The sequence below is a fragment of the Mustela lutreola genome, chromosome 10 (genome assembly GCF_030435805.1).
Source record: "Mustela lutreola isolate mMusLut2 chromosome 10, mMusLut2.pri, whole genome shotgun sequence".
Classification (NCBI taxonomy): domain Eukaryota; kingdom Metazoa; phylum Chordata; class Mammalia; order Carnivora; family Mustelidae; genus Mustela; species Mustela lutreola.
Genome location: NC_081299.1, coordinates 57,544,480 through 57,571,837, shown reverse-complemented (window position 1 = coordinate 57,571,837; position 27,358 = coordinate 57,544,480). Strand labels below are relative to the sequence as shown.

General features: G+C 35.0%; 1 protein-coding gene across 5 annotated transcripts in view; it reads right to left on the bottom strand.

Annotated features, from left to right (window-relative positions):
* Positions 1-27,358, bottom strand: part of LRRC7 (leucine rich repeat containing 7) — a 573,404-nt gene that overhangs the window by 217,007 nt on the left and 329,039 nt on the right. Inside the window, exon 8 of one of the 5 annotated variants that reach the window (XM_059138594.1) lies at positions 19,826-20,708. The exons of the other annotated variants lie outside the window; for them this stretch is intronic. Within the exon in view, the coding sequence (XP_058994577.1) occupies positions 20,702-20,708 (7 nt within the window). The 3' untranslated portion in view covers positions 19,826-20,701. Of the gene's footprint in view, positions 1-19,825; positions 20,709-27,358 lie in introns of those variants that run through there. 5 annotated transcript variants of the gene reach the window in all.

Here is a 27,358-nt window from a genome sequence, read left to right as displayed (position 1 = left end):
AGATGAGCAAAGACACTATATACCATACGTAAAGGGTCTGTCCAACAAGATCTAATAATTTTAAATATCTACACCCCTAACATGGGAGCAGACAATTATGTAAGTGATTTAATAACAAAACCAAAGGAACACATCAACAATAATATAATAGTAATAGGTGGCTTTAACACCCTCCTCACTGAAATGCACAGTCTTTGCAAAAGATCAACAAGGAAATAAAGGCCTTAAATGACACACTGGAAAAGATGGATATCATGGATACATTTGGAACATTCCATCCCAAAACAACAAAATACACATTCTTCTCTAGTGCACATGGAACATTCTCCAAAATAGATCACATCCTGGATTTACAAATCAGGTCTCAACCAGTACCAAAAGATTGGGATCATTCCCTGCATATATCAGACCACATTGCTCCGAATCTAGAAGTCAGTCATAAGAGGAAGTTGGAAAGAACTCAAATACATGTAGGCTAAAGAACATACTACTAAAGAATGAAATTAAAACATATATTTTAAGGAAATTAAAAAAATATTTTTAAAAAATCATGGAAACAAATGAAAATGAAAAGACAACCTTTCAAAATCTTTGGGTCACAGCAAAGATGGTCCTGAGAAGAAAGTATATAGTAATACAAAGCTTTCTCAAAACCAAGTTCTCAAGTACACAACCTAATCCTTTGGGTCACAGCAAAGATGGTCCTGAGAAGAAAGTATATAGTAATACAAAGCTTTCTCAAAACCAAGTTCTCAAGTACACAACCTATTCCTATACCTAAAGGAGCTGGAGAAAGAACAACAAAGAAAGCCTAAACCCAGCAGGAGAAGAGAAATAATAAAGAGGAAAGCAGTACTCAATGGTCTAGAAACCAAAATAACAGTAGAACAAATCAACGAAACTAGGAGCTGGTTCTTTGAAAGAATTAATAAGATTGATAAACCCCTAGCCAGACATATCAAAAAGAAAAGAGAAAGGACCCCAATTAATAAAATCATGAATTGAAGAGGAGAGATCACAACCCACACCAAAGAAATACAATTATAAGAACATATTTAAGCAACTATACACCAGCAAATTGATAATCTGGAGGAAATGGATGCATTCCTAGAGACATACAAACTACCAAAACTGAACCAGGAAGAAATAGAAAACCTGAACAGACCCAGAACCAGTAAGGACATTGAAACAGTTCTCAAAAATCTCCCAAGAAACAAGAGCGTAGGGCCAGATGGCTTCCAGGGGAATTCTACCAAACATTTAAAGAAGAATTAATACCTATTCTCCTGAAACCGTACCAAAAAATGGAAATGGAAAGAAAACTTCCAAACTCATTTTATCAGGCCAGCATTACCTTGATCCCCAAACCAGACACAGACTCCATCAAAAAGGAGAATTATAGTCCAATATCCTTGATCAACACGGATGCAGAAATTCTCAACAAAATACTAGCCAATAGGATCCAACAGTACATTAAAAGGATTATTCACCACGACCAAGTGGGATTTAGTCCTGGGTTTCAAGGTTGATTCAACACTTGCAAATCAATCAGTGTGATACAATACATTAATAAAAGAAAGTACAAGAACCATATGATACTCTCAACGGATGATGAAAAATCATTTGACAAAGTACAGCATCCTTTCTGGATCAAACTTTTCACAGTGTAGGGATAGATGGTAAGTACCTCAATATCATCAAAGCCATTTATGAAAAACCCACAGCAAATATTATTCTCAATGGGGAAAAACTAAGAACTAAGAATGAGGTCAAGAACATGGCAGGCACGTCCACTATCACCTCTGTTATTTAACATATTACTAGAAGTCCAAGCCTCAGCAACCAGTAAACAAAAAGAAATAAAAGGCATCTGAATCAGCAAAGAAGTCAAACTCTCACTCTTTGCAGATGATATGATACTTCATGTGAAAAACCCAAAAGGCTCTAGAACTGCTAGAACTCATACAGGAATTCAGTAATGTGTTAGGATATAAAATCAATGCACAGAAGTCAGTTGCATTTCTATACACTAACAGCAAGACAGAAGAAAGAGAAATTAAGGAGTTGATCCCATTTACAATTGCTCCCCAAACCATAAGATGACTAGGAATAAACCTAACTGAAAGGGCAAAGAATCTATACTCAGAAAACTATATAGTACTCATGAAAGAAATCAAGGAAGACACAAAGAAATGTAAAAATGTTCCATGCTCATGGATTGGAAGAATATTGTGAAAATGTCTATGCTACTTAAAGCAATCTACACATTTAACACAATCCCTATCAAAATATCATCTATTTTTTTCAAAGAAATGGAACAAATAATCCTAACATTTATAACATTATATGGAACCAGAAAAGACCCTAAATAGCCAAAGGAATGTTGAAAAAGAAAACCAAAGTTGTGGCATCCCAATTCCAGACTTCAAGCTCTATTACAAAGCTGTAAGCATGACAGTGTAGTATGGTACTGGCACAGAAACAGACATATAGATCAATGGAACAGAATAGAGAGTCCAGAAATGGACCCTCAGCTCTATAGTCAACGAATCTTCGACAAAGCAGGAAGGAATATCCAATGGGAAAAAACAAACAAACAAGCAAACAAACAAAAACCAAAAAACAACAAAAAAAAAACAAAACAGAAAACATGTTGGGAAACAAATGACCAACAGATACATGAAAAAGTGCTCAACATCTCTCGGCATGAGGGAAATATATATCAAAACCACAGTGAGATACCACCTCACACCAGTCAGAATGGCTAAAATTAACAAGTCAGGAAATGCAGATATTGGCCAGGATGTGGAGAAAGGGGAACCCTCGTACACTCTTGGTGGGAATGCAAGATGGTGCAGCCACTCTGGAAAACAGCTTGGAGGCTTCTCAAAAAGTTGAAAATAGAGCTCCTCTATGACCCAGCAATCACAGTACCAGATATTTACCCTAAAGATACAAATGTAGTGATCTGAAGGAGCACATGCATCTGAATGTTTATAGTAGCAATGTCCACAATAGCCAAACTATGGAAAGAAACTAGATGTCAATCAACAGATGAATGGATAAAGAAGATGTGAGATATATATATATATATATATATATATATATATATATATATATGGGGGGATACTATGCAGCCATCAAAAGAAATGAAATCTTCCCATTTGTAACAATGTGGATGGAGCTAAAGGGTATCCTGCTAAGTGAAATAAGTCAATCAGAGAAAGATAATTATCATATGATCTCTCGGATATGAGGAATTTGAGAGGCTGGTGGGGGTTTGTACGGGGAGGGAGGAAAAAAAATAAAACGAGATGGGATCGGGAGGGAGACAAACCATAAGGGACTCTTAATCTCACAAAACAAACTGAGGGATGCTGGGGGTTGGGAGGTAGGGATAGGGTGGCTGGGTGTGGGCATGGGGGAGGGTATGTGCTACGGTGAGTGCTGTGAAATGTGTGAGCCTGATGATTCACAGACCTGTACCCCTGGGGCTAATAATACATTATATGTTAATAAAGCATAAATAAAATAGAAGAGAGAGAGAGAGAGTCATGTGATTTTTTTTCCCTGTCACTTTTATTCCTCTTTTTTCATGGCTAGATAAGAACATGATGTCTAGAGCTGCAGCAGACCTTGTGCAACCATATGATGTAACAAGTCCAAGGATGAAAGCCAGTGTGATGGGGAAAGCAGCACAGAAATATGCAAAAAGCCCAGGCGTTTGATAAAATCATTATTACTGAAACGAATTTCGGAGTTACTTACCTTGAAAATTTTTAATGAGCAACAATGGACTTACTATTCAAGGGGTCACTTTTACTTGGAATTTTGTTTCTTATGGCCAAAAGTGTACTTTCTACTACACTCATTCTACCATTTTAGTGTTTGGGGAATCAAGAGATAAATTACATTTTAAATAATAGAAATAGAAAATAATTAAATTAAATTCTATTAAATAATAGAAATAGAAAATATAAAGGAAATAATGTGCATAGTTTTACATGTTGATCACTAAGGTTAAAAAAAAAAAAAACACTTCTACAAGTTATTCAGGGTTTATGGCAGTTGATGTTTTTCTTCCTGCATCTGACCTCAATACTCTAGTGTTTCACTTTTACAATTTCACTTTTATAAAGTATTCTGTGTATTTTTGTGTGATGTCTGATGTTTATAATTTCTGCCTTTCAGGAGCCATGACTGTGATTCTACATATATTCTTTTTTTCACTTTTTATTACTTTAAAGTTTCAGGACTCAGGTAAAGATGTTAATATTTTTCTAGTCTGTATTCCTCTTCTTTTTTATATTTATTATATCTTCAATGAAAATTACTCCAGAAATAATTTTCTCTAAGTTCATTTGCTCTTTAAAATAATGTGTGCCTCAGACTCAACTAGATATTTCTTCTTTGTAAAGTTATTGTTAGAGTCTTCCCTAAGCATGTGAATGCTAAAACCTGTATTAGTGCTGTATTTTTTGGTAGTATCTGTCAATACAAAGAAGTAAAATCAAATTTTATTTAATAATTGGAATGATGCATGCTTTCAGCTGCATAATAAACTTAAAATAGGAATTTGAGAACAAATTTCACTTAGGCTGACTTTCTGGTTGGCCTTCGCCAGGACTAATTTTTCCCCCCACAGGTATAACTTGACATACAGATTATCATGCTAAAATATGATTATAACAGTCAGCACTTCGAAGTTGTGAAAGAAAGTATAATAGAATAACTATCAGAAATAATGGACTACGCACTAGAAATAACAATGGGTAAGAAATCTCTTCTAAATGAGACCACTGTGAAATGTGCCTCATAATGGAAACTCATTTCAATCAAAGAACTGTAAAAGACACTGAAGTCTAACTGCATTACTTCTTTTGGTTAATTATACTTATCTAAAGTAAATCTAAATCTTGCTTTGAAATAGTCATAAGTTCAGCCAATGCTTCTCTACATACTCTCAATAACAATTATATTTCTGAACCTGAATTTTATGCAGGAAAGATTAACTTTTCATTAACATGATAAAACACTTAGCTAATTGTCCAAAGAAGAAGAAAGGCCTAGTTCTTCATATCGTTCTTGCCATTGTGGAAAAAGTAAGTTTATTATCTAAACTCTTTACTTTTTTTTTTTTAATATTTTATTTATTTATTTGACGGACAGAGATCACAAGTAGGCAGAGAGGCAGGCAGAGAGAGAGTGGGGAAGCAGGCTCCCTGCTGAGCAGAGAGCCCAATGTGGGGCTTGATCCCAGGACCCTGAGATCATGACCTTGAGCCAAAGGCAGAGGCTTTAACCCAATGAGCCACCCACGTGTCCCAACTCTACTTTTGTACTACACTGATACTTCACTTTACAAATGTTCTGTAAATTAAGCTTTTAAATTCATTAAGCAAATAATTCTTTCTTTAATAACAAATATCTACTGAGCACATATCAGATATTAGGCTAAGGCCTAGGGCTATGATGGGATTGTTGCCTTCATGTACCTCACAACCCAAAGGAATGATCATTAAAGGTTGTAATTATTTACATTAGTTATGTTATTATAAGCTACATTATTAGTTATACTATTAGTTACAATTAGTTACATTATTATTAACAATAATAATACTGTGTTTTTATTATGTGTGTGAGAGTGATTCAAAGATTAACAAACACAATCACTGCCCTGATGAAGATTACAATCTCTCAGAAAATTCAGAAGTTAAATGATTATGAAATTAATATACTAATTTATTAAGCCTTGGATTCATGCTACCCAGAAGATGTGAGAAGGCTATGGGAACTTATGATTCAGAGCCCGATTTAGAGATAACCTCGTGTCAGGTAATGCCATGCCAGAATTGGGGTTTAAGAGAAGAGTTTGCCAGATGAAGAAAGCAGAAAGGATATTCCAAGAAAAGAAGATAATGCTAGTATCAGTCAGTATAAACTTAGATGTTTAAAGTATTAGATGTGTTCTGAAATAGCAAAGTATTTTCTCAATAAAATTCTTTGTAACATGGAGGGGATCAAAGGAGTTCTTTGCTTTCTTAACTAATGCCCAAAGAAGAGACAGAAAGTTCTTTCGCAAGAGCAACTCACTCATACAGGTGACCTTTGACCAACATGGGTTTGAACTGTGCTGTCGTACTTATGTGTGGATTTTTTTTTTTCCTATAAATACAGTACAGCAATGTAAATGTATTTTCACTCATGATTTTCTTAATAACATTTTCTTCTAATTTACTTTATTGTAATGTATGCACAAAGTTAACCCACTATTTATGATATTGGTAAGGCTTCCAGTAAACATAGGCTATTTATAGGTAAGTTTTTGGACAATCAAAAGCTATATGAAGAGTTTCAGCACCTGGGGTGTTAGTTACCAAACCTCTACCTTGTAATTTGACATCACCTTGCCTTTGTAATTTATACATATTATAATCTACAGCCAAAATAAGCCTTTTATGGCATTCTAAGAGTTAGGTTTTCTAATGGAGCCATTCTCTGTTAGATTTTGCTTTGTATGTCATAAGACTCAATTTGTTCCTTTTAATGCATCTCAGAGGACTCCTCAGATTACAAAAAATGCATTTGGGAATAATTGCATTATACAAAGAGAAATTTTTAAAGAAAGTGTTTGTTATGATTTCACTTCTTTAAAGATTATTGTTATTAAAGACTGTCATAATTTTTATAGACCACAAGCAAGAAACCCAAAGCTTTTTTATGTATCCCATATGAAGTAGCTCATGGGAAGCCGACCAATAGAAAATAATCTTTACAAGTCTATGTAAGGGATGTAACGCAATATGATGAGTTTAGTTAATAGTGCTCTCTGTTATATATGTAAGTTGTTAAGGGAGTAAATCCTAAAAGTTCTCATTACCTGGGAAAAGAGTTTTCTTTTTTTTCTCCTTCTTTTTATTGCTTCCATATTAGATAATGCATGCTAACTAAGCTCATTGTGATAATCATTTCATGATAGATTTAAATCAAACCATTATTTCAGATACCTTAAACTCACACAGTGATGAGTGCCAATTATATCTCAATACGGCTGGAATAAAACTGAAGAAAGAGAGCTTATTATAAACATGAATTGTATTATATTCAAATAAAAAAGAAGTAAACTTGAAAAAATTTATGTAAAGAAATTTGTCCTAGAACATCAGCAAAATAGTAAGTAGAGTCTGTCAGAGCCTCTCTCTCTCTGCTGTGTGGGGACACAGCAAGAAGGAGGCACCTGCGAGTCTGGAGGAGGGCCCTCTCAGGGAAAAAGAATCAGCCTGCACCTTGGTCTCGGACCTCCCAGCTTCCAGTACCATGAGAAATAAATTCCTGCTATATAGGGCACCCTGTCTAAGGTATTTTGTTACGGCAAAGCAAGCTGACTAATACAATACCTAATAGTTGGAAATTGTAGGCTTGAGTAATTTTTTAATTGGCAGACCAGCCTCTAGTGTTTTGGTAATTGCTGCTTGAAGAGTCTTGGTAGGAGGCAAAGCTTACCTACTGAGAAAGGAGAAGGCCGCCCTGACAGCTGACAGCTGGTAGCTAGCTGGGTTACTACCCACAGGCCATGTTATTTCCCTACTGATCACAAAAAATTTCATGAAATATCAACTTCAGTGGAGGGCTCTTCATGGTCATGATGGAATAAAGCAAAAACAAGGCATCTACAAAATCATACCTGAATAAAGACGAAAGACAAAAGCAAAGACCTTCTACCTCCACTATTCTGAGAGGGACGAACACTTCCCAAAAAGCAGCTCCAGAAACTCTTCATTCCCCTGGTCTCACAGGGGAATACTAAAATCTTCAATAACCAAATGTCCCAATTTTAGAGAATTCCTAAACCAGAAAAGACAACCATGTTCTTGATCCTTCTCCAAAATCACCTACCCAGCTGTTTCTAACGCCCCCTCTCTGACATGCTCCATTGTTCTCCATGGTGTGCAGCCACTCTTGCTGCAACAATTAATAACCCTAAGGTTGGTGAGGAGGTTCATTTGGTGGTCTTCACCTGCTGGCTATTAAAATCCCTTCTGGAAGCCTCTAAGCTGGTTTTCAAGCCTCTTTGACATCAGTGAATTGGACACCTGGGGTAGGCAAGTCAGACACATGGGCTACTCCACAGTAGAAGCCTGTGGATAACATTATGGTGGGGCAGCAGCAGCAGCAGCAGCAGCAGCAGCAGTGGCAGCAAGAGAGATGACAGCAACACCGATGGCAGGCCGCTAGTGCAGCAGCCCAGGACAGCACCCTGGGCCGGCAGAGGACCAGCATGGGCAACTTCATGCATTTGGGACTGAAATAGAACTCTCCTGTCACAGATGCTCTTCTAAGTTCCAGGTCAACATTTTTTTTTTTTTTTTTAATTTACTGAACAGCACCATTAAATATACAACATGAGTTTACAGTTTATCATACTGAACACAAAACTAGTCATATTCCCAGACCCCCTCTATTTTCTGTTTATGTAGTTGATACTATGGAAATCAGAAACCCCTGACTAATTATTCACTAAGGCTTATAGATTCTGTCTCTAAAATCTATTTCTTTTCATTTATAAAGTTACTGTTATAGGTCTGGTTCACAACTCTATTTACCCATGGGTTATTTCCATGGCTTCATTAACTGGTTATTATGTCTTCTATTGTGGTCTCCATAATCCACTCTCCACACAGAAATCACAGAAATTTTTTTAAAATGCAAATCATATGATGCGTCATATAAAAACTCTTTGGTTCCCCTTTGCCAGAACAAAGTTTCTTTGAGAATAAAAATTTACATGACACTAGAATGTCCAGAAATGCTCTTGAGTTAAGATTTCCAGGGCATGTCCAATTGAATATAGAACATAGAATGGAATGTGTATTGGTGTCCATACTTTTGTCTAACGGAGATCTTTTTTGGTCTCTATTCTAAGTAGAAAGTGACTTTGCTAAAAGGGATTTAAAAAACTCTTTGCCATTCCTGTACCATAGTGGCTCAGCATAGGCCGATTCTATGAAGCATTTATTCATCCATTGGACAAATATTTAGTAAGTATCTACTATGTATTAGACCTTATTCGAAGACAAAAGAATATAACAAAGTAAAACAGATAAAATCTCTGCCCTCACCGAGCTACCACTTTAATTGGGAGAGATGTATAAAGAGGAAACAGATACAAATATATAAAATATCATGGGGTGGTAAGTGCTATGAGGAAAATACAGCATGATGAGAATGAATGAGAATATTTGGAGGGCTGCTATTTTGTAATAAAGTGTTCAAAGAAAGCCAATCTGAAGAGCTAACATTTTATCAAAGGTCAGAAAAAAATGAGGAAATATAATGACATAAAATAATATATATATAAATACAGAAATCTATACTGAATAAAAGCATGAGTCTGGAGTTAGACTGGAATCAACCATAAGCTCTGTGATCTTGGGCAGGATATTTATCTTTTTGGTGCCTCAGTTTCCCTGTTTGTGAAATGGAAACCATGGGAATACCTGTATTGTTTGTGTGGTGCATCTTGAATAAGTTAGTAGATATAAAGTGTTTAGAGCCCACAGTGAATAATAATAGGACATATTACTATTTGAAAAATGTATGCTAAAACAAAGAGTTGAATGAAGTTAGGAAGAAGGAAAAACTTTCAATATCACAGAATCAAATCAATAATTAGTAGATTATAAGGGAAGCAAAGCTTTTAGTAGAAGCCAATTAATGAAAACTCAGATGCTAAGCTTTGAGCAGGTGCCTAAAAATCCATTTATCCCATCATCCCAGTATTCATTGGATATCTATCCACCATGTTCCAAGCACCTTGCCAGGAAATGAAAGTGAGAAAGGTAGACATTATCCTCTCCCCCCCCCCCCCAGGAAGTTTATACTATAACAAGAAAAATAATAAAACAAGCAATTATAGTAAAAGGAATAAAGGTAATGTTATAGGATGTACTCCTAGAGTATGAAACTGGAATAGTAGTAAGGGCTATGAAATTAAAAAAAAAAAAAAAAAGACAAAAACAAGGATGCCCAACAACATATAGAAAATCTTCTGGACTAAACCAAACTATTTCATTAACCTCACTTTTAACTTTTAATCTAAGTATAAGATACCTATAGAAAAATATCCAAAGTATAATGCTTACTGAATTTTTATACAGTGAAACTGTTGCCCATGTAATCAGTATCAGGATGAAGAAACAAAATATTCTAGAGTCCAAAAGCAGCCCCTCTCATGAACCCACTCTTTTAGTCACCATCTTACCTCCTCAAAGATAACCACTATCACACTTTCTGATAGCATAGCCTGGTTTTGTCTCCTGTTGTATTCTACATAAATGAAAACATATATATATTCTACATTCCTTGTGCCCAGCTTCTTTTCTTAAACATTCCTACAGAGACTTGTACAGACTATTCATAGCAGCCTACTTGTGATAATCAAAAGCTGCAGGAAAACAATTCATATATTCATAGAGAGGTGAAGAAATAAAGCATAGCATACTTATACAAAGGAATACTATTGGCGACAAAAATTGATAAACATTACAATATGGACAAATAAAATAGCTATGCTCCCAAAAGAAGCCAGAAAAAAAAAAGAATATATTCTCTGATTGCATTTATATAAAATTCTGGAAAATTCAAACTAATCTGTAGTGAGAGAAAGCAGAATAGTATTTGTCCATGTGGGGAATCAGTGAGCAACGTCAGGAGGAAACTTTTGAGGGTGATGGACATGTTCGTTATTTTGATCATGGTGATGCTTCCACTGGCATAAATATTTCAAAACTTATCAAGGTGGGCATTTTAAGTATGCACAATTTATTGGATGCCAATTATATTTAAATGAAATTTTTTAAAAAGGAGATTTGGGTATTTTACAAACCAGTACCAGCAAAATCTTCCTGCATTCAATATGTATTTAAACCTCTAAAAAATACATCATCACATATCTTCAAAACTTTAGTCTACTTTGGATGGATTCTACTCAGCTGTGCCAAGGCTTCTGATTCAGGCTGCCAGCATTCAAATCCTTCCCCCTCACCTTATCAGCATTGTGACATGGGGCAAGTTATTTCCTTATGTTTCAGTTTCCTTATTTATAATAGGGATAACAATAATAGCTATTTTAAAGAGTTAATGTGAGGGCTGTATAAGTTAGCATATGTAAAGGGTTTAAAATCCAATAATTATTAGCAATTATATTATGTTTGAAAGTTAAGATTCTGGTAAAATTAAGTGGGTATAATTCCTTGCAAAGTTGACTGAATTGAGCAGATTTCCTTATGGATCTTACTCATCCACAGGCATACAAAGACTTCTTCGAATAAACTCTCTTCTACTTTTCAAATCTCATCTCAATCTCATCTCTTGAAATACATAAGCTAATGCATCCCACCCAAATGAATCTCCTTGTACTTTACATAATTCATCAGTTTCTCTCTCAGCTTTCTGCTTTTGCACATAACTTTTGTTTGGCTTAGAATATCTCTTTCAGAGAATCAAGAACTCATTGAGAGGACCAAATATATTTCTGAAATTCTCAACACATGGTATAGCTGTCACCACATTGTAAGTTCTTAACAAATGTTGGACAAGTTTCCTCTGATTCCAATTTTCATTCTTTTATTGAGTTTTCTGTCACTAATGTTAAATACAGTGATTTCCTATCCTGTCCCCTAAGCTTAGTGTTGACTGAATGTACAATTTTGCACTTCTGATAGAATGACTAAATGATGATGTTACAATGACAGTTTACAGATCTGCATCTCACTGGGTCCACATTTACTACTCTTTTTTAATCCTCTTTCCTCCCCAGTCTTCCTTTATAATTATAGGTGCCCACATAGACTATTCACAGCAGGCTGATAAGAATGGTGTTCTTTTGCTTTTCCCTAAAATTATATTGTTTCTCTTTATTTTTTGCCTAAATTGCAAATGCATACCGATTATCCGCATCACAGAAAATGAGGGTTTGATTTTCAAGTATGAGAAATTTTGTATTAAGAAGAAAATTTAAGGGGCACCTAGGTGGCTCAGTGGGTTAAAGCCTCTGCTTTCTGATCCCAGCGTCCTGGGATGGAGCCCCACATCAGACTCTCTGCTCAGCGGGGAGCCTGCTTCCTCCTCTCTCTCTGCCTACTTGTGATCTCTCTGTTAAATAAATAAATAAATCTTAAAAAAAAGAAGAAGAAAATCTAAAAATTTTATAGAAAAACAAATGCCTTGACATGAGAAGCTACATAGTTTTTGTATTTATCATATCAAGGAATACTGAAAGTACATTGTTCAGTTAATTACCATATAGAAACATCCTGGGCTGCTTAACTGTATTTTATGGTAATTACTGTATAAAACAATTTATATTTCAAAGTTTTACCAGTTTGTGTGAAATCTTCCTCAAAGCATAAACTTAAAATAAAAATTATATTTCTAAATATTTGTCCTCAAGGGGAAACACAATATAAAATTAATATACATCAATAAATAGTATAAACTGACACAAAAATTAGTCCCTTGCCTGTGGCACAGAGAATATTATTTATATGATAGTAAATAACATTAAAGTTCTTATTAGCTGAAAGGGAAATATTTTTTATGCCTTCCTTACAAGGCTAATGTATAGGTCAGAAAAACGTATTGTTAAAAGCATTTTTTAATATGCTTTGAAAAATGTAAAGCACCTTAGCTGTATGATGTATTGCTACCTTTGCAATCTTGTATCTTTGGAAATGAAAAAAAAAAAGAAACCACATTTATTTAAAAGTTTGTAAAGTTAAAATTGATAACTATGGACACTGAGCCATAGAGCAAAGGTAAGATTATACATAATCTTACATTATTACAAATAATTTGGCACTCTTATAACCTTATGAAATTCACTGATCATCTCCTTAAGGTATCATTTTGAGGACTGAACACAAAATGTACCCTGACGTACATTTCAAGAGAATAAGCAATTCTTGTCATGTGTGACAAATATCTCTAATGTACCTTCAGAAGTATTAATATAATTTGATTTCTAATCAAGTGCTGTGAAGGTAAGCCAATCAAATGAGCAACATCAGCATACATAATTTGAGGTTGCTAAAATATAATTTAGGCAGAACTATAATCTATAGATAAATGGTAAAGATGGTATATTATGGAGTACTAGAGAGAGAAGTGGGGTTGAATGGAGGTTTATCAGAGTGACATCAGTTTTCCCATTGGTAAAAGCGTGGGAACATACACCTTACACAGTTGTTACAAGGTTTAATGAAATCATGTCTGTGGGTAAAGGGTCTTGCATATCCTATAAGTAAATACTAGTTTCTCTTCATTGTCAAGGAATACATGCCCACTTGTAAGCTAAATCAATTTTGTGTAGGTTAATGTTTTATTAGAAGGGAAGACAGAGTTTGAGTTGTAACACAGATGACTTCATGCATCTTCAGGTCTATCAAAGCGCCAGATGCTCAGAAGAGATTTAAAAATAAGTATTGTACCATGTTTAAATACACCAATTGCTTATTTGTAGGATGTTGCATTACCATGTATTTTTTCGAGTTTTTAACTCCTGCCTTAAATCCCAACTGTTCCTTGTTAACTCACATAGTCAAGAATCCTTTAATAGCAAGCAATTAGTCAGATCCCAATACCCCAGTGTACCTTTACACTTCTATTTCACTCTTCCTTTTGACTTATTTCAACGATCCGCAAAATCACGGCTTTCCTTATTCCGTAAATTGGGCTTTTCTCCATCTGTCATTTCCTCTGACTGGGAGCCTCTGCTTCCCCCCCACCCCCAACATCGGAAATGCAACTTTCCTTTTAAAGCCTAGATCAAATGTTCTCAAATCTGCCCTCCTTTCCTCCCAACAGAAGTAATCTTATTTTCTCTCTCTTTCTTTTTGTAAGTGGTACTTCCTTTCTTTCCTTTCTTCCTTCTTTCCTTCTTTAACCATCACTTGTGAGCCACTATGCTAGGTACCCTGGAGAATGGACTAAAACGCCAACCCTGTCCTCAAGAAACAATTAGAATATACAGAAGGAAAGAACATAAATAAATAACTAAAACCTAATGGGTTACAGAGGATGGAAGGATAGATGTGTAGGCTAATATAGGGGAAGAAGTGCTGGGTAAAGTCCCACAGCGTGCGCTCCTACAGTGCCACGTTCCCTCACCTCCAGCTTCCACAGGAAGCCCACAGGGGATTACAGTTCTCTTCTGATAACTTTTCTTTGAAAGAATCTTCCAGTGGTTGTTATCTTTTTCTCCTCTCAGAAAACAGAGGTGGAGGAAGAGGCTAAGTGGGCAAAGTGGAAGAAAAATAGAAAAAAATGTCCGTCTTATCTCATTCCATTTCAATGAATCTCTTTCTCTCCCCAGCCCCAGAGTACGCAAATATTTGTCCAACAGCTCTGGACCTTTCCCAAAAGAACATCAACTACTTATGATTTAAGTATATGAATTAGTAGTTGATCTTTTCTCTTTCTAAGACCAGAGTTTGAGTTTTGCAGTTGGTAGATGCTCCTTATTACTCTAAAAGAAGGAAACCAACATTTAGGGTTCTGGATTTGTCTCATCCACTCTGGGCTAAGCCGGGAGACTCTAACTCTGTGATTTAGGGATTGAATCCCACTCCTTAATCTGGGATGGGTCCACAGGGTCTCTGGCCAGAGCCAAGAAGTCACTCTTCACCTCCAGAGACCACAATGTACCACAGAATCCCTCCAGCAGTGGGGTATGGCAGGGGTACTTCTGGCTTCCAGGGACACAAAGATGAAGTTTCCAGGAAGGGATTTTTTTTTTTTTTTTTTTTTTTTTTTGGTAGGTTCTCTGGAAAACTGTTTGTGTTGCTTTGTTCTGAGATTCCAATCTTGTTTTGTTCACTTGCTTCTTAGCCTGAAGCCAACCATGACATTAAACCTGGATATTCTTGTCAGGCTCTCCTACTGAGTTATTTCTTTGTTTCTGAGCTTGTCCTTCCTGGTACACCCAAGTGGTGGGCATATTCCAGTCAGCACTCAAGTCTTTTTACTTCATCAGCTGTACTATAATCCTGTGATTTTTAAAAAAATTTTTTGATTATTAGTAGTCCATACAGGTAACTCCAAAACTTGCTTTATGTTCAATCCCATAGCATAGCCAGATCAGCATGGCAGCCCTTCTCAGCTAGTGAGGTAAAGCTGGAAAGTAGACCCAGAGAATGTGCCAGAAGCCTTATCTTTCTACCCTTCCTTTGCAGAAAGAACTTTTAATTTTCTCAATACTTGGGTGGCCTCATCATGCCACCTACGTGTTTCTCCAACTGAACAAGAATTCTGAAACCAATCTTGCCTTCTCTAAAAAATTGGAGTTCTAATCTCGGTGTAACAATCGCATTTGTCCCAAGTGGTTTTCCAAGGAAAATACAGCTTGTTCTAGATTCACTTTTGAGCTTTTGTGCTTTAACTGCAGATGTCAGTCTGTCACGATTTCTTGGCTTTGTCTAAGGTATTGCATTCTTCAGGGAAGGGATTTTAACTCAGGAAACTAACAAAGCTTGTGATATCTATAGACACTAACAACCAAAGTCCTATTTAAAAGTGTTTACAGTGTTTACAAACACCTGTTACAAATCTTTAAGATGGGGAGGAAACAGAAGTTCAAGATTAAGCCTTCAGCAAATCTTATTAAAATGTCTTGACATGTTTTCTTCTACTTTCACATTACTGTGCATTTCTGATACTTCCACCTTGACTGAATTGTCTTTTCGTGCCATTCTGTCCTCATCATCTTGGTCCCTCTCTCCTTTGTATCCTCTATACAGTGGCCAGGCTCACAGGACCTCCTTCTTATACCTCGTGTATTCCCAGTATTCACAGGCTCTTTGGGAGTGACATACTGCTGTTCTGTTTGTCTCATAACAATCGGATAGAAATCACAAAAGCATGATGTTAAGTGAAAGATGCCAGACACAAGAGACTACATACATGATTCCACTTACATGAAATGTTCAGAGAAGGGAATTTATAAAGACAGCAAACAGGTTATTGTTTGCTTGGGGCTGCTGTGGGAACTGATACCAAAATGAGGATAGGCTGTAAATGAGCACAAGGAATTTCTGGTGGGGGTGATGGAAATGTTCAAAACCGCAGTGTGTTGATGATCATGAAACTGTGCATTTACTAAAAAATTATTGAATTGTACACTTAAAATGGATGAGTTTTATGTTATGAAATATATACCTCAATAAGCTGGTGAGGGGGAAAAAAAAAAAAAAGAATCTCCTGAGTGGCTTTTTTTCTTTGCTTCCTTATAGGGGCAGCTACCTGTGAATTCTTACTTTCAGTTTATCCCATTTATTCACAAATCTAAATTACCATTTCTCTGCTTAAAACTTTTTCATTAAAATGTTATCATTGCCCACAAAATAAAGTCTAACTATGGCATACAAGCCTCTTTGTGATTATCTCCTCTAACCTATCTTATGGCTATTCCTTCCTCATACATATTACTTGCACATTTAATCCTTTGATATATTCCTCTTCAAGTAAGACTCCCTTTCCTACTGCCCACTGTTTAAATTACAATTTATTGTCCAAAAAAATCCATTTCTAATCCATACATTTCTATAATCCCATGTAATATACTATCTTGTATGTAATCCATTGCTTGTCTAGACTGTAATCTGCCTAACAACAGGGGGTCTGCTGTACTTGGTGTCTCTAATATTAGTCCCAAGTCTAATATTAGTCCAATATTAGGCACAGAGTAGGTCCTCTATAAACGTTAACTGAACTGGACTGAATTGAAAATTTGTATTCTCTGAGGTGCCTGGGTGGCTTAGTTGGTTAAGCATCTGACTTTGGCTCAGGTCATGATCCCAGGGTCCTGGGATAGAGTCTCGCATCAGGCTCCCTGTTCAGTGGGGAGCCTGCTTCTCCCTCTCCTGCTGCTGCTCCCGCTGCTTGTGCTCTCTCTCTCTCTCTCTCAAATAAATAAATAAAATCTTTTTTAAAAAGTTTGTATTCTGGGACGCCTGGGTGGCTCAGTTGGTTAAGCGGCTGCCTTCGGCCCAGGTCATGATCCCGGCGTCCTGGGATCGAGTCCCACATCAGTCTCCTTGCTCAGCAGGGAGCCTGCTTCTCTGCCTCTGCCTGCCATTCTGTCTGCCTGTGCTCACTCACTCTCTCTGACCAATAAATAAAATCTTTAAAAAAAAAATTTAAAAAAAAATTTGTATTCTGTCCAAAATTTGCCCAAGCAGAGTGGTGACTAAGAATTTGGGTTTCAAATGTTATATCCATATGTATCATACATCTGAAATCAAAGCAAGTTGTGTGTGGGAGGAGGAGGAGGCAATTATTGGTATGACAGATTTTTACTTCGGTGAGATTTGAGCAACTGTGTAGTCTGTACATCCGCAGGCTGTTCTAAACCACTTCTGTTCTGAACGTGTTATTTTTCACTGTAATGACATCCATTTGCTGTACTTTTGCCCTACTAATATTTGCTATTTGTGCCAGTAAATAAATATAAACTATCTGTCTTTATCCAGTTTATGTTAATTGCTAGTGGCAGAAGCAAGCAATATAAAATAACACAACATCTACAATGATTTCTTTACCTTTTGACTAAAAATTGATAGGAAAAATCACATTTTTGTGACACAATTGAGATCTGCCTGTTTTGCTCCAGAAAAAAATGAATTGATTAAAAAGAAAATAGAAAATGGCAGAAATCTTAGTAAAATTTGATACAAACAGAAAAACAGGGATGGGAGAGTATATGAGATTCTTTATGAATTTGCAGGAAAATAGGAAGATGTACCTTATTTTCTGAGGTATTCCTAAGAGCCACAAAAATTTACCTTCACTTCAGGAGATGTCAAGAGGTTGAAGGACAATTCAGGCTGTTGCCTACATGGTAGTTCAGGTTTCTGGAAGTGTCACTTATCTCACAAGGTAGGAAAGAGCTGCATTGTACTCTGTAATCCGGAGAGTTGATAAGCATATATTGTGCTGCCTTCTTCTTAAAGGGTATGTTTTTGTTTTTATTATTAAGTACTTTTAAGTACTTTTAAGTACTTAATAATAATAAGTACTTTTAGTCAAATTCTGGTTTAATACTAATATCCCACTACTCATGAATTTATAATCAGTATATTTTAAATGATTTCACAATAGAAAATTATTATTATTTCAAGAACTCCAAATGCTTATAAACACATGTTGTCCTTTTACTATTTTACCTAATTTAAAGATACCTATCTTGAGGCTAAACATTATTTAACTACAAAATGAACATATTTAATATTTTTGTTAAGTTGGTATGTGTGACTTCTCTTAGGAGAATATTAGAGCGACATAAACATTATGAATGAATTTATAATCATCTATACTTGTTGGAACATTAACAGTGATGAAGAGCACTAACAGTGGGCAAAAATGGACCAAGTGTTGTGTTCAGTGGTATTAGTTTAAATTTTTACTTTTGTAATCATTTTTGCTGATGCAGTTTTAAACCATTACAGTTTTGACAAGTTATTCAAGTTACTTGTTAATTTTTTCTCATTAAGAAAATTTCCTCCTGGGGCACCTGAGTGGCTCAGCGGGTTAAAGCCTCTGCCTTCGGCTCGGGTCATGATCGCAGGGTCTTGGGATCAAGCCCCCGCACTGGGCTCTCTGCTCAGCAGGGAGCCTACTTTCTCCTCTCTCTCTCTCTCTCTCTCTGCCTGCCTCTCTGCTAACTTGCGATCTCTATCTGTCAAATAAGTAAATAAATAAAATCTTTAAGAAAAAAAAAAGAAAATTTCCTCTATCCTACAAATACAAGCTTTCAACTGTAATTATCATAAGACCAGAAACTCAGCATGGCTTACTGCAGTAAGATCATGCCAACAAAATCATTATCCAACAGAACTACTGCACATTGCTGCAGATTTTAGTCGCAGCTTCATACGACTTTACAGTTTTAACAATGGAAAGTCCAGTTTCTCCCTCGGAACATAGTAGAGGCAGAACAGCAGTATTTCTTTAATCATTAAAGCTACTTTCATGAAGAATGTTTTAAAAATCTCTAAAATGGCATTTGAAGGACATGGTGTGAACCTGTTATAAACCTAAGCTAAAGTAGCACAGTTCACTTTACAGCAGAGTCAGAGATTTACTTTTGTATTCTTAGAAAAGCAGCATACCTTTCAAAATACAGTTTCTAGAGATAGAGGCAATATATATAAGAATGACAAAAGTTAATTAACATATGGCACACACAGCTAAAAGTAATGTTGTACAATTAAGTAGATTTATGAATTTTTACATACAGATCTTCATAAGTACTCATGAAAAAAAATCAGCATTCCCATCATTTTAACTAAAAGAAAAAAAATACTTTCATACGTATTTGTGCTTTTAACAAAGGGCTAGCATTTTAGGACATAATTTTATTATTTTATATATTTTGTGTAATTAAAATACATTAAAATTAAAAGAGAATACAAATATTCAGAGAAGTGCATTTCAACTCTGTAGGGTAGGTTTTACAAAAAAAAAAAAAAAAAATGGGAGTTTGTAATTTCCTAAATGACAAAATGGAATAAAAACAAAACAAAAATGAAGAACTATTAAGCTCAATGTTTCCTGATCATATGTGGTTAGAAAAGAACTTTCTAATTATATTTAATCAAGCAATAGTTACAATAGAAAGAGTATAAATTCTTTGTATCTTGCTTTGATCCAAAAAACAAGTTAAGATGGGGTGAAGAATGAATATGTCGCACTGCACCAAGATGAAGCCCTCTGTAAGTTGAATTTCAAACTCTTCAAAATTTCAATAGGAAACCTAGCCCTACTTCTAAGTCATACATTTAAAGAGTTAAAAGAAAATGCACCCATTACATCGATTATTATTTATTTTGCAAAACATCATTACAAAGACTCATTTTACATGCAAATTGAAATGCTATAAGTCATTGAACTGTACAGATAAAGCCAATGTGGTTAATTAACAAATGTGTTTACAGTAACAAAATTAACTGTTTCACATTAAATTAAATAAAATGAAAGGATACCAAAATCAATCAATCACTGGCTTTTCATATTTTGACTTGGGGCTATCTGGGAATAATCTTTCACTTTTCAAAATAAGCTCACAATGGAATGTTTTTAGGAAGTACGGCAGAAAAACTGGGCAACCATATTCAGCCTCTGGAGAAGATAACTGACTAGAAAAGTTCTCCTTGTTAGTGCATTAGGATGGCTTCTAAAACGACCAATTATTCTGATCTATTGAAAAGCACTTATACAAAAATTATATGTGACAGCAGCTTTAGATTACAGATAATGAAATAAATTTGATAAAAATATGGTTAATAATGTTTTCTAAAACTGATAAAATTTTGTATTTACTGAAATTTAAGGCAACTGAACACACTTGTAAAAAAATCAAGTTTCTCTGTATTAGTCAGAAATGTCATTGTTAAAGTTTAACAAAGACCAAACATTTTGCATAAATCTAGGGAGTAAGAAGGCAGCCCCCATCAGCAGGTAGCACACCAAAAATGTTTGGTTTCAATAGTACAGTTTGGGAGAACTACCTCTACAAAGTCTATTCGTGCTGATGCTCCTGATGCTGCCATTTCTGGTGCCCGAAAAGCTGCTGCCTCCACATCCTCTGTTGTAGGTGTCACTCACTGTATAGTCTCAGGCGATTGGGCAAGGGGCACACTCTGGATCTTCAGATGCTAAGATGAGAAAAATCAATTTCAATGCCCAAAAGATGGAACTCCTAAGGCAGAAGGTGACTAAAATAATTACCAACTGGTCTACAGTACAGGGAAGGGGAATGTCTGTTTGTTTTAATGCAATTCCATAGAAATAGGTTTTAAACAAGATTTTTGTAAGGAGGTACAGCTCTAGAATTAGGAAGAATATTATGTAAGATAGAAACAAAATTAAACTGAGTGGAATTGGACCAGATAACTCAAAACATGTAAACTTCCTGAAAGGAGAAAGCAAAACATTCACATAAAGATAATTGAGGGTTATTTTCTCAAAAAAATCACCTGCTTAAACTTTCATTTCCAAGGTTATTTCTGCACATTTCAATTAACTCTCTTCAATAACAAGCATTATTGATGCATGCCCTTTAAGGCAGGATATAAATGCTCCCATTGGTATTTTACACCAAATTTCAGCATCTTTTTTTTTCTCTCTGAATATAAGACTTTATTATTATTACTTTTTAAAGATTTATTCACTCATCCCAGAGAGAGAGAGAGACAGAGAGAGAGAGAGAGAGAGAAAACACATGGGAGTGAGAGCAGGGGTCGGAAGGGCAGAGGGAGAAGGGGAGAGAGAATTCTCAAACACACTCCTTGCCTAGTGGAAGCCCTATGTGGAGCTCTATCCCATGACCCCTTGACCCAGAGATCACAATCACAAGATCAGGATTTGAGCCAAACCAAGAGTCAGATGCTCAACCAACTGAGCTACCGTAACATGAAATTTCTTTCTCAAATAGATCAGTTTCCATAACACATAGAATAATTCAGCTTAATCTGTATAGTTTTTGAAAAAAGCTCTTAGATGAGAAAATATTACTGAAGAAAAACCAGTGAGAGATACATAAGGAGGATGACATGCTGTAGAAGATTACATTTTATAAAACCAATTTTGACTGGAAGAATGTTTTGGGTTGTAAAAAACAATCTTTCCTCCCAATTTTTAAATTAAATATTTAAACAGCAGATTTTTCCCAGTATGTTTAATAAAAATATGTGTAATTTGTATCTTGAAGCATATTTGAAAAAATCATTGACTTGAATGCAAAATGATACATGCACATATTAGAACAAAATAATTTACAAAATATTTAGCATCTCTGAAGACACAGCAGTAGCACAAATTAATATACCATGGCTATTTTGAATTAAATCAGTAAAGTAACCATCTTTTTTTATCTAAAAAATGGCATTTTTATGACAGTCATTTACACAGCTTGTGCACCTGAATCCATTATATTTGATATACTGTAAAGGGACAAATGATCACAAATTATAATGACAGATACTTATTGAACATAATTTTTCAGCAGGAGCCATCCTGAATCAATTAATCATGCTATTACTCTGTTTCAATTTTGTTCTCCATTTTTTCCAGAAAAACCACTAATCACATTTCACTTAAGGACTTATACATATTTTATTTACAATTTTTGATGTACTACATTTTTTCAAATTAATTAAATGCTTTACTAACACATAATGATTTAAAAATGGGATATGCTTTAAAAAAGCAAATTATAGCTTCTCAGACAAATGCAATTATAGTTATACATAATACTAAATGATAACTGAATAACTTAGCTACAATATAAATTTCTCTTTGCTCCATCTAAAGATACTTCTATATTTTCAATTAAAAAATAAAAATATAAAAAAATATAATTTTACATTATAATACTTTTATATACAACTGAATATAATGCACATTAATATTGAAGCATTTTGACAGAAGGCAAGAAATAGAGTCCTCAAATCCATATAATTATTAAATATATTAGAGCAAATGTTCTAAAAGTTGAACAATTCCAGGCTTACAATAGGTAGATTAGGAATGCACATGAACTATTTGAAGAAAAATTACCTATCTGCATGTTTAATTGACAGGCAATACATACACAGTTCCTTTGTGAAGATATTTTGTCTTACAGATTTTGTTAGAATTTTAGTTTCATTTACTTATTTTTGGTGTAATATTAAGTAGTTACTTAAAAGAGGTGTTTATTTACAAATTGACATATCTATTTCACAGCACTAACTCTCCCAATGTATATTTATTAAATCCATATTCTTAACTTTAATGATATAAGAAAAATAACAGCATATGCAAATATTACAAAAATATTATATTTTATATTTTCTCCTGTATCTTATAAATTAGATGCAGATAATACTATGTAGCTCAAGTTGAAGATAATTGTGCACTTCATCTATTTTTCTTGGATAATTTGAAATATGCAACTGGATAGCTGTCAGATGCAAAACAATTAAATCTTAGTGTTTTGTCTCAGAGCTCTCTGCCTTATCATTTGACTTTCTCAAAGGGCATATAGATTACTCGAGAATGAATTTGTGTAACAGAATAGTAATATAGCAGTCAGTATTCTCATTCCACTATTAAACCAGCTAAAATTCAATGCCACCTGAAAGCTTAAAGTATTACAGCATACAATTTGCCTTTAAAGATAAGGCACAAGTACAAATCATTTTTTAAACATCAGAGGTGATCAATAGAGACATCTTTGGAATGGCAAGTAACATTTTATTCTTTAAATACATTGGATAAATTTTTCCAATCTATGTGTCATTTGCAGCATAAGCTTATTAAAACTTAAGGAATAAAGAATATACTTTCACTATAAAATGTAGTCATTTGACAAATAAGAAAATTTAATTTGTATACATACTATTTGTATATGAAAGGTTGAACTAAATATGCAATTGTGTGCAAGCTAAAACAATTTTTTTGTTTTTGTTTTTGTTTTAATTTTTTAAATTTAAATTCAATTAATTAACATGTAATATATTATCAATTTCAGAGGTAGAGGTCAGTGTTTCATCAGTCTCATATAACACACCGTGCTCATTCAACTTTTGAAACTCCTTTGTTCTAACATATACCTTATAATAGTTCAGAATATTTTATTGATATGCTAAGGTATTTCAAAGGAATTTAATAAATAAGTGGAAGGATATTTTATCTCTGGTCTCCATGTCACTACAGAAGGTGTGTATTAAGAGCTATAAAAGGGAGGGAGTGACAAGATTTTGTTTGGTGAATTCAAGAAATACTATGAAGAGATAATCTATGATCTGAGTATTTTTCAATAGGATACTAGCATACAGTGAAAAAGAAGATATTCTAGGCAAAGGGAATTGCATGTATAAATATATAAAAACTTTAAGGCAAATAACTTAGAAATGGTGAGATATTCTTTTATAAGGGAGATTAATAAGGAGGGAATTGTTGGAATATGAAGCAGTTTATCCTGTCTTTAAATATTTATTTCTATACCCCATTCTTTTTGTTCAACCTAAAAATATATTTCTTTATCTATTCAGGTCAAATTCTTACTTCTGTACTTGATCCCAGGCCCTATCAACATTTTTTCTTTTTTTTAAAATTTTTTATTAGTTTTTTAATGTTACTGAAGATCTTCAAAAATCTTGTCAGCCCCCCCCCCTTTTTAAAAAAATTTCTTTTCAGTGTAACAGAATTCATTGTTTTTGCACCAACCCAGTGCTCCATGCAATGCTTCCCCTCCATAATACCCACCACCTGGCTCCCCCAACCTCTCACTCCCCGCCCCTTCAAAACCCTCAGGTTGTTTTTCAGAGTCCATAGTCTCTCATGGTTCATCTCCCCTTCCAATTTCCCTCAACTCCCTTCTCCTCTCCATCTCCCCATGTCCTCCGTGTTATTTGTTACACATGAAAAAATGTTCATCATCACTAGCCCTCAGGGAGATTCAAATTAAGACCACATTGAGATACCACCTTACACCAGTTAGAATGGCCAAATTAGCAAGACAGGAAACAACGTGTGTTGGAGAAGATGGGGAGAAAGGGGAACCCTCTTACACTGTTGGTGGGAATGCAAGTTGGTGCAGCCACTTTGGAGAACAGTGTGGAGATTCTTTAAGAAATTAAAAATAGAGCTTCCCTATGACCCTGCAATTGCACTACTGGGTATTTACCTCAAAGATGCAGATGGAGTGAAAAGAAGGGCCATCTGTACCCGAATGTTTAGAGCAGCAATGGCCACGGTCACCAAACTGTGGAAAAGAACCAAGATGCCCTTCAACGGACAAATGGATAAGGAAGATGTGGTCCATATACACTATGGAGTATTATGCCTCCATCAGAAAGGATGAATACCCAACTTTTGTGGCAACATGCTTTATGCTGAGTGAAATAAGTCAAGCAGAGAGAGTCAATTATCATATGGTTTCACCTATCAACATTTTCTAGGAAGGATCTGGATTCTTTTTTTTGGGGGGGGGGAGGATCTGGATTCTTAAGTTTTCTTCTCTTTCTTCAGTGTGGTTCTCTCTATTGGCACCTTATTGTGCCTAGCTCAAGTTAACATTTATTTCTTGTTTGCTGAACTAAAATTTACTGAGCAGCTACTTTGTGTCAAGCAATTGTACTAAACATCAGAGAGCAAGATGAGCTGGTCTCTGTCTTCCTCTCTCCTCTTCTGAGAAAGGCAGTCTACCTTACTTCCTCACCAAACATTAAGTCATCAGCCCACTGCTCTAGATTTCTTGCCCCTCTGACTTAATGAAACTGCCTTGCTCTTAGGGAGCTCTTAGTTGTCCTAGTAGTTAGTCAGGACAGTTTTGAAAATATAGAAAGCAATCTAGAACTGACTCCCACATCTGCTGCTGTCTGCTGACCTGACACTAGTTATTTGACTATTGGTTGAGTCATTTTCTTAATCTATAAAACAGACACAGTGACACTTAACTCAGTTTGCTGAGTAAAGCTCAAGATGAAATACAATGCATGTTTTAAGCTCTTTGCCCAGTGCCTGGCACATAAAAGTTCAAGGAACTGTTATTAGGTTCACAGTCCAAAAATCTTTCTAATTCCAAAACCAACAATTATTTCTCAGTCTTTATCTTTTTAGGATCTCTTTACTTTTTTTGCCTATTAATTATTCCCTTCACGAAAGCATTTCCTTAAATTCTACAAAAGGCACTCTTCTGCTTCATTTCATGTGTTACTGCCTCCTTCATGAGCTCATTTTCTTTGTTCTGTAAATATTGTTTTTCTGTTCTAAGTCCATTGCTCTTATCACTTAATACACAGGATCTGCTCCCATAACATATGTACTAATGACGCCCAAACCTAGACTTCCAGTCCAATTTTCTTTGAGCTTCAGATTCCTATATTTAACTGTAATCTAGATAGAGAACTGAATCTTCCCACATTGAATTCATTGTTTCTCCTTTAAACCAGCTGCCCTCTCTGGATTTTTTTAAAATGGTCATTTACCTTCACTGATTTACATTAATAATTCTGTAGAACATTGTGATTTCTTACCTGGATTATTACAACAGCCTGTTAATCCATTCCTTCTTCCTGAAATTCATATTCCACATGGTTGCCAAAGGAAATTTAATCATGTCACCCTCTTATGAATTGAATCGCCCTCCAGATTCATATGTTGAAATCTTAATCCTCAGTACTTCATAAAGTGACTATATTTGGAAATAAGTTCTTTAAAGATATAATTAAGTTAAAGCGAGGTCACTAGAGTGGAACTTAACCCAGTATAACTTGTGTCTTTATAAGAAGAGGTGATTAGGATATAGATTCACAGAGGGGAAAAAAATGTGAAGACCCAGGGAAAAGATAGCTATTTACAAATCAAGAAGTGAGACCTCAGAATAAACCAATTCTGCTGAAACTTTGATTTTGGATTGCTAGCTTTCAGAATTGTGAGAAAATAAACTCATTACACTCATTTGTAACACTTTGTTATAGTAGCCCAGCAAATGAATATACTACCCTGTGCATATTTCTTCAGTAGTTGTTCAAAGTACATGGGATAGAATCTCAACTTAACAAGCCTCCACAGAGCTACTATTCCTTTCTATTTAGTTTCCTCTCTGACCACCTTGTGTCATCACATTATGCTTCGATAACCCTCCACCGCTTATAGTTCCTTGCAAACACTGTGTTCTTTACCTTTGTACCTCTGCTACAAATTCTTTGTACCTCTATTACAAAGTACTTTTAATTCACCTTAATCAGGAAGCCATCCTTTACCCTGAGTTGATTTTTAAGTAATATATAAAGAAAAGTTGTAAAACATAGATACATAGAAAAAGGGGGGGAAATCACTATAACCTTTAACACTAATACGACCATTATAACTCTTTAATGCTTTTCCTTCCAGCCAGTTACACAATTGAGATTTTTACACAGCTGAGATTTCACTGTACAAGCAATTTGCATTCTGCTTATTTGATCTGATACTGTTTTTGAGCATTTTCTATTATTTAAAAAAACATAATTTTAACGACTCTATAATATATTTTGCTATGTTGGTGCACCTTGATTAATCTAATCATTCTTCCACAACTAGATATTCAGAAGTGATCATTGATTGCCCCAGGCTTGTTCATGAATTTTATGTTATGATTCCCAAAGTTTTAATTCTAGACTTCTCTCCTGGTCTTTGCATCTATGTATCAAAGATACATAGGACCTCATTACCAGAGCATTTTATCAAAACTTAGTCCAAAATGAAGCTCAGTATTTTTACCTGTTACCATTCCAACCCTTCCCATATCTCCCAAACCTCTTTGTACCTGTCTATT